Raw genomic sequence first — 8,630 nt, 5'->3', positions numbered from 1 at the left:
GATAGCGTGTTCCAGTTCCCGCCAATATCCAGCAACTTCTCACAGCCATTGAAGAGAAGTGGGACAACATTCTAACGCCCCTACATAAAAAAAAAAGCATCTGTGACCAACAGATGCATATCTGTATTCCTAGTCATGTGAAATCCCTAGATTAGGGCCGAATGCATTTATTTCAATCGACTGATTTCCTTATATGAACTGTACCTCAGTAAAATCTTTGAAATTGTTGCATGTTGCGCTTATATTTTTGTTCAGTATAAAACAAAACGACTTCATGACTGGGTCGAGTCTCTGGCAACCTAACCGATCGAATGAACAGACATATATTCTCAGCCAGTCGAAATCTGGAATCAACATCATTTTTCTGGGTATAATGTATACAAAGAAATGTCAATTGAAAAACAGGTAAATTGACATGACATGCAGGTAGTTGCTATCTTTCCAGCTTCAGTTTGAAGTGATTGCGTTAGCTGTGTAGATGGCTAGCTCCTCTGAACTGTGTCCTAACGAGAGAGCACATTTTCTATGCCAGGCGAAATCGCGCATCATTAGCTCATTGTTATGGATGTACCAAAACGGCTTAAAAAAATGCTAATTCAGCTACTTTGCTGTTAATCTAGTTGCATTGTTTGAAGCATCAAATTGTCTAATGGCTTGACGCCTCGATCACACCTATAACACTATTTGCGCAAAATGATACGCAGCATCATCTAGATATGTGTGCAACAAAAGTTCAACATTCACTTTCTGCTACCATTTCTGTCAAGCCTTCTACACACACAATTTGAGGCATATATTCGATAAATCAAAGGTATGTACCACACAGAATGTGCTGCAGCTGCTTCTGCAACCCAATGCTACAAGGCAAATACAGCATTCCATTGAAATGGTAGCAGAAGGTGAATGTTGAATTTTTGTTGCACACATATCCAGATTATGCTTCACATCCTTTTGCGCAATGTCGCTGTAGGGGATAGGCTACACTGGCAGATGAATGGTGGTGTGGCCCATAACTGATTGTTATCTGTGGCCAGGGAGGCATCTCTTAGTTTGAATGATGGCCCACGTCAATTCTGACTGACTTTTTTACAATACAATACGACTTTGTCCATTAGTTACAGCAGAGTGTGAATTACACCATGACATTCGGGGGTCTCTATTGGTTGCTCTTGCGCATACCATGCATAAAAAGGGTTTATGGGCCTAATAACAAAGACCTAATTTAATGGTAAAAATAAATTACTTTTCATAGTGGCATGAAGACAAACAGTCATGATGCTTTCATCTGATTGTCAAACAAATTACTTCAAAAGTAGGCTACCTGTGCATGTTCGTCTGCTCCATAAATAATCATAACACCATGCCCAAAACGGATGCGTCGCATGCATGAGCGTTGCAAAATAAATTTACACATACATGTTATTCAATCATTGTACCCACACTGCTCGCACGCGCCAATGAGCGTCTGCGTTGCCAAGGGCTAAAATAGAAGTTGAATCTATTTGTGATGCAGAACGCGCTGCAAGTCCTGCCTCTCCCATCTCCTCATTGGTTTTTAGGAGCATTTACCCACGTGCCATCTTCTCATTGGTCTTTAGGAACATATACCCATGTGGGTGATTGAAAGATGAACCCGAGGTTGGTTGTGGTAATGCACCTTATTATGAAAGTTAGTTGCCAATTGCCATATGAAGTCCAAAGAGGAAAAAGAAGCCTGGAAGGAGGACAGATGACTAGAAACGATTTGGTTGACCGTTTTATGTGTGGATTCATTGTCGGAGTCGAGGACCTTGTGCATTTCAGGTAAAATAACAACTCAATGTTTATATCCCAGGACAAATTAGCTAGCAACAGCAAGCTAGCTAGCTAAATAGGACAAATTAGCTAGCAACTGCAAGCTAGCTAACTAAATTGCCATAAATGTTTAATGCTTTTCAACCTGTCCCCAAATTAATATAACTGGTTCAGAGTTTGTTTTGATATTTCAACCTGCGCGTCATGATCGTGTTTTGTGTGTGGGGACAAAATCTGTGTGCGTCCGGTTTGGGCATGGTGTAACAGTGAAATGCACACTGTAAAAAATGATTTGTTGAATCTACTCAAAATATTATAGGCAACAAATGTACACATAATATTGTTAAGTTTCGATTGGTTTTGTGAGTAGATAAGCTTGATTATGTTATTTGGATGTGGTCAAATAAACTGAGTAAAGATGATAGAAATAAAAATATTATATTAAGTTGATTGAACTCAAATAGATCCATGAAGTTGTGTTATTTTAGCTGAATGATTAATCCTATTATATATTAATTCTTACATGATGTATTCATTTAGACCAACTCAGAAAGGTTCACATGTTTACTTTGGATTTACTCGATCAGATCACATAAGAGAAAAGGTATCAGGACACCAGCAATTCTTGAAAAACATTTATTTAAACATCAACGTTTTGCAAAACAGTTCTTATTAAACATTACAAAAGCAGTTTTGGAGGGGCTATGTCTGTTTTGCATGTTATTTTAGCATTAATACGTGTCACATATCAATTTGCAAACCATGTAAAAAAATATATATCATTGAGTTAATAAAGCCGCATATAAACATGGTCTCTTTTTTGTTTTTTTGAGTAAGGCAGCTCCAAAATGGAGGTGTTTCAACCTAGCTCAGTGCTTTCTGTGGTGGTTGGGCAAGCCAGCAGAAAATACGGAGCGTTGCGCTGTGATTCGCTCAGTGTTCTGTCACTCATGGGGACACTATGTCATCGCCAAGTCCAAGGGTAGAGCTAGAAAATTCAAGCCCCTTAGGTTCTGCCATAGAATTACATTAGAAGTGCCCATCCAAGAAGGCTCAAGGTCATTGGCCACAGATAAAAGGACTTCAAATCATATTATCTACAGTAGCTTTGTTTGGACATACTTTCAAAATATTAGCTAGCAGTTATCATCATGAATCAATTTGACAATCTACTAGCAAATCCTTTTAATCAAATGTATCGGTGCTCATCGGCCATTGGACAAAAACATTACACAATAAGTTTGAAATCCACAGTGTCTCCCAACCCCTACTGTCTCAGCCTCCAGTATTTATGCTACAATAGTTTGTGTCGGGGGGCTAGGGTCAGCCTGTTATATCTGGAGTATTTCTCCTGTCTTATCCAGTGTCCTGTGTGAATTTAAGTATGCTCTCTCTTTTTCTCTCTCTCTTCCTTAATTTCCTTCTTTCTTTCTTTCTCTCTTTCTTTCTTTCTTTCTCTCTCTCGGAGGACCTGAGCCCTAGGACCATGCCTCAGGACTACCTGGCCTGATGACTCCTTGCTGTCCCCAGTCCACCTGGTCATGCTGCTGCTACAGTTTCAACTGTTCTGCCTGCGGCTATGGACCTGTTCACCGGACGTGCTACCTGTCCCAGACCTGCTGTTTTCAAGTCTCTAGAGACAGCAGGAGCAGTAGAGATACTTTGAATGTTCGGCTATGAAAAGCCAACTGACATTTACTTCTGAGGTGCTGACCTGTTGCACCCTCGACAACCACTGTGATTATTATTATTAGACCCTGCTGGTCATCTATGAACATTTTAACATCTTGGCCATGTTTTGTTATAATCTCCACCCGGCCCAGCCAGAAGGTGACTGGCCACCCCTCATAGCCTGGTTCCTCTCTAGGTTTCTTCCTAGGTTCTGGCCTTTCTAGGGAGTTTTTCCTAGCCACCGTGCTTCTACACCTGCATTGCTTGCTGTTTGGGGGTTTAGGCTGGATTGTTGCCTATGGTTCCAGAGAAGAAGAAGGGGAAAAAAGTGCAAAAACATGAGGTAGCCCTTTCCTGCAGTCAATGACCAAAATTGCCTTCTTTGGTCTCATGGGTGGAATGTTATTCATATTTTTCATAATTTCATAAATAAGAAAGATTATTACTTTAAAATAAATCTCAAATCTGGTGTTTCAATGTCAAACAGTACATTTTAGTCTTCTGTGATGTATATAAAGTGTAATGTTGAAACAAACTTAAAATTGAATACATTTCAACTCTATATCTGACATGGTACAGGTGACTTCTTCTTTCTAAGCCCATAACTGTGTGTATACTTTTGTTTCAAAGTAAATTTGTTTGAGACCAAGTATCCCTCAGTATGACCCTGATTTATCCCACTGCAGTAAAAGGATAATCTTCAGAAATAAGTATGTGGTAATCTGTCAAAATGAAGGCAAAATGCTATGCAGACATTCATTGAGTATACAAATATTAACAACACCTGCTCTTTCCATGACACAGACTGACCAGGTGAATCCAGGTGAAAGCTATGATCCCTTATTGATGTCACGTTAAATCCATTTCAATCAGTGTAGATGAAAGGGAGGTGACAGGTTAAAGAAGGATTCTTAAGCCTTGAGACAATTGAGACATGTATTGTGTGTGTGTGTGCCATTCAGAGGGTGAATGGGCAAGACAAAATATTGAAGTGCCTTTGAACGGGGTATGGTAGTAGGTGCCAGGCTTACCGGTTTGGGTCAACTTTTAAACTTAAAAGTTTCCTGTGTGGATCAAGAATGGTCCACCACCCAAAGGACATCCAACCAACTTGACACAACTGTGGGAAGCATTGGAGTCAACATGGGCCAGCATCCCTGTGGAATGCTTTCGACACCTTTTAGAGTCCTTGCCTGACAAATTGTGTTCTGAGGGAAGGGGGGGGGGGGGGGGGGGGGGGGGGGGCTGCAACTCCATATTAGGAAGGTGTACTTAATGTTTTGTACACTCAGTGTATATAGTCATAATTGGAACTCTAACTGCCTACTCTATTCTATTATATTCTGATGGCAGAGTCAGGATTTGGCATAATCAGCATGAGTCCATAGACCCATCCTGCCTGGTGTCAACTGTACAGGCTGTTGGCGGTGGTGTAATGGCGTGCGAAACGTTTTTCTGGCACACGTTAGGTCCCTTGATACTAATTGAGCAACGTTGGGTGTACCTCATAAACTGGCCCTGAGTATATATAGAACCTTATTTCGTAAAGCGTTCTTTAATCTCGTCCAAAGAACCAAAGGTTCTATATAGAAACCCAAATAACAATTTTTTCTACGAGTATAGACTGACATATAAAAATATTATTCATATTTTCTTCAACATACAAAGGACCTCATAAGATTCTTATATTTTTCCATATGGGTAAGCAATTCAGGCACGTGTAGCCTGGGAATTTGTGGAGGAGTAGCCTTCACTGTCATTTGTGCAAATGTACTCAAGGATCCTATTCATCATCGAATCTAAATCCAGTTCATGTATCTTTATCCACCAGCCCAACCTTTACTTGTGTGTTTAGGCAAGCTAATGTCTTAAAATGAAACTATAATATCTACATTTTTGCAAGCAGGCCATGGTTGGCGCAATGTTGGCATTTTGAATAGGGGGGGGGGGGGGGGCAGCTGCTAGAGGCAACAGCAGCTAAAAAGCAAACTATATCAGCTACCATCAGTTAACGACAGGGATTTGATCAGCAAGCCTTCGTCCACACGGCCTCAATCACAAGTCCCATAATCAAGTTCACCAATAAGATCCAACAGCCGTCCTGTTGAAAGTAAAACAGAGATACTGAATTAAGAGGCATGAGAATAAACCATCATCGAGCACTGAGTCTACAACAGTAGTACAGGCAGATAGCAGTACAACCAGAGATATACAGTGAGTAGCATTATCTGTGTCTTTTCAGTCATTTTTAATGAGTCTTGTGGTTCCTCACCAGTAGATTTCTTCCAGTAGATCAGTCCAGCTACTACAAAGACCACCCCCAGCAGCAGCCCACAGACACCGATCACTATCTTATTCTTCTCAGACTTAGGCAAGGAGGGGTCTGCAAATACACGTTTAACAAAGATTATGGTCTCCAAACCACACGCAAAAGAAAATAGTATTTTAATCTCCCTATTCAACAGAGACATTGGGCAATACGACACAAACTGGTGAACATTTCAAAGAGACGACTTGTGACTGTTCTACTCTTCAGCTGATGAGTTAAGAGTTGTCTTTCCTTGTCCCCATGTTCATATTAGTGAGCCCTAAAATGAAATAGCCACTGTTCTGCAGCCCTGTTGGGGAGTCGAGTGAAGTCATTCTCACTTATACACTTACTCCACCCACACACCCTTACTCCACCCATACCCTTACCCCAGTAATAAAGTTTGGGCTCAGTCTGGCTGATGTGCTCCACCATACAGGTGATCCTCTCTCCAGTTGTGGGTGTGTACTTCAAATAGGACTGTATCTGGTAGCTCCAGAGTCCATTGGCCAGTACGTCAGTGGAGGTCACATCTGAGGTCACTTCCTCCCCGTTCCTCAGCCACGTCACTCTGATGTGTTTGGGGTAGAAGAAGTGGACACTACACACAAGGCTGGAGTCACTGGATGGCCCCTCTAGCCTCAGTGTGACATTGGGCTCAACTAGAGAAGGAGGTCAATGAATCAATGATGATACATTATAACTGGAAAAATAAGGTTTCAAGCAGAAATGTTGAGTGCTTGCTACAGAGATCTGTAGCCTAAAATGGTGGGAAATGTGCCTGACCAGCACTCCAATGTTGAATTTCCAAATTTGTCTAAATTAGGTTCAGGGTTTGGTTGGGAAAGGGTAAGTTTAAGATTTTGGTCGGGCTGTCAATGGGATGCTAGTCAGAAAAGTCCCCTTAGTCTGTCCCTTCCCAGCTCAAGCAGTTAAATCCACAGTCAGTAAGATTTCCAGTTGTTTATGGTTCATTCCAACAATTCCTCCTTTATTTAGAAGAATATGGCTTTGAACTACTGTACTTTACTAGATTATTACAACTGACCTACAGCATTACTCCATGGTCTATGTTTTGTTGAAACACAATCATGTAACTGAAGAAAATGTGACATGTTATCAAGTACTGCAGAGCATATGCTATAGACATAAAACAAATCAAGTGAAGGATAACTTCCAGTTGTTAGTGAATTGTTATAATCACCCATAAACATCTCTGTTGTGTTGTAGATCCGATTAGCATATGGCTTGCATAACACATCCATATCTGATCTCCTCCTGGGGATCTCATCTGGGTCCTCATTCCACTTTTCTGCAGATATCACTCCCCATGCTGTGTATCCTGTCCACCTCTCTGTGGTGCTGTTGTACTGAGCCACCATGATCTTGTTAAAATGATGCTCTAAAATATACTCCATATCATGTAAATCTCTGGAGCTAAACCGACACCATGCATCATCGTGTGCAAAATCTTCATCTGAGGAATCAACTATAATAACAGAAAAAGGACATGTAAAATTATTTTTTAATAGACGGATTTGAAGGTATGCACACTTCAGAAATATAATTATTAGGATATATCTGGCGCCAGCCATTAAATGCCCCCTGAAGAAATTGACCCAAAAATAATTTGTGCAGCCCTCCATTGAAATTCAAAATCCCTACGTGGCTCTCGAGCCATAATTATTGCCCATCCTTGTCTTATAGTGTGTAAATTACTAGCTTATAACTAGCCATACAAATGTGTTGTTTAATTGCAAGAACATGGGACAAATGTAAAACACTTTTGCCTAGATTCAATCAGATCAAGCCTTAACCGCCGATTGCAGACACATGTATAACATATTGTAATGAGCCCGAGGTCCGGCGCGCTATCGACCCCATGCGGCAGGGTCGATTTCCGCGCTTATTAACCCAGGTCGTTACGATATGTTTTGGCGGTGTTGGAGGTGAAACTGCCTTGGAGTCATAACCAAATCGTTGAGCAGCTACTCTTGTAATCATTGTCAAGAAGCCACACCCACCCCACTCGCGTTAGAAGTTCAGAACGGGAAAGTGAAGGCTAGCGAAATAATTACAAATAATTAAAGTGAAAAATGATTAAACGAAATTATGAGGATTTCTATCATCCCAATCGAGGTGTAGATTAGGCCTAAATCTCATATTCCAGTGTTCGAATTTGTAATCAAGGCTGCATGGGATTTCTGTTAATGCGCCTCCCGTTCAACCAATTGCAATGTCCACTTTCTTTTACTGTTGAAAAGCAATCAAATCTAATTTTTGATTATGATTGTTTGAACTCACCTACTTCAGACAGAGAGGAGAAGAGGAGCAGCAGGTGGATGGGGAAGCAATTCAGCACATACATGATCAAGTCTCAGAGTTAGAACTTTTCAACTGTGGAACAACACAGGAAACTAAAGCTATGTTTCAAGAACCACCCTTTTAGACAGCTGGGAAACTTCAGTTTTGAACTCAGCAGGACCGTTGCCAACCTGGACTCCGGGGTAGAGGTAACATAGTAAATGTAAATCCAGACATTCCGATTAGTATGATATGTTACGGTATTAAGTTTTGGCTGTTCTTTATCCATTTTGTATATGATATGTTATGGATTACAATTCCTTTGATATGTTACGAATTGCAATTCATACAATATGTTACGAATTGCAATTAATACAACAGTGAAATGCTAATACGAGCCCCTAACCAACAATGCAGTTTAAAAAAATACTATTATGTTAACAATTTGCTGAACGTATTATATGTTACAAATTCCAATTTGTTTTTGCTAACGTTCGCAAGGTAGCTAGGTGACTAACGCCAATGTTAGCTATGTGACTAACATTGGCTAGGC

General features: G+C 40.6%; 1 protein-coding gene across 2 annotated transcripts; it reads right to left on the bottom strand.

The window, feature by feature from the left end:
* Window positions 1-2,416: 2,416 nt before the first annotated feature.
* On the bottom strand, window positions 2,417-8,262 carry LOC139423262 (HLA class II histocompatibility antigen, DQ beta 1 chain-like). Of its 2 annotated transcripts, none has more exons than XM_071175073.1 (5): window positions 8,078-8,262; window positions 6,978-7,262; window positions 6,163-6,435; window positions 5,738-5,848; window positions 2,417-5,566 (listed from the first exon to the last, which is right to left on the bottom strand). In XM_071175073.1, exons 1-5 carry the CDS (start codon window positions 8,139-8,141, stop codon window positions 5,517-5,519), a joined length of 783 nt encoding a protein of 260 aa, XP_071031174.1. In that variant the 5' UTR covers window positions 8,142-8,262; the 3' UTR covers window positions 2,417-5,516. The 2 variants fall into 2 exon arrangements, with proteins under 2 accessions (XP_071031174.1, XP_071031175.1); XM_071175074.1 differs by having other exon boundaries at window positions 8,082-8,192.
* Between the last annotated feature and the right edge of the window lie 368 nt (window positions 8,263-8,630).

This window comes from Oncorhynchus clarkii, chromosome 12 (genome assembly GCF_045791955.1).
Source record: "Oncorhynchus clarkii lewisi isolate Uvic-CL-2024 chromosome 12, UVic_Ocla_1.0, whole genome shotgun sequence".
Taxonomy (NCBI): Eukaryota; Metazoa; Chordata; class Actinopteri; order Salmoniformes; family Salmonidae; genus Oncorhynchus; species Oncorhynchus clarkii.
This window is presented reverse-complemented; position numbering and strand designations above follow the sequence as displayed.

Excerpts from the sequence above, each read along its gene's own strand:
- LOC139423262 (XM_071175073.1), bottom strand. The coding sequence starts at position 8,141 with ATGTATGTGCTGAATTGCTTCCCCATCCACCTGCTGCTCCTCTTCTCC. Across the intron at positions 7,263-8,077 it reads CTCCTCTCTGTCTGAAGTAG|TTGATTCCTCAGATGAAGAT; the intron begins GTGAGTTCAAAC and ends CTGTTATTATAG. Across the intron at positions 5,849-6,162 it reads GCCCAAACTTTATTACTGGG|ACCCCTCCTTGCCTAAGTCT; the intron begins GTAAGGGTATGG and ends GTGTATTTGCAG.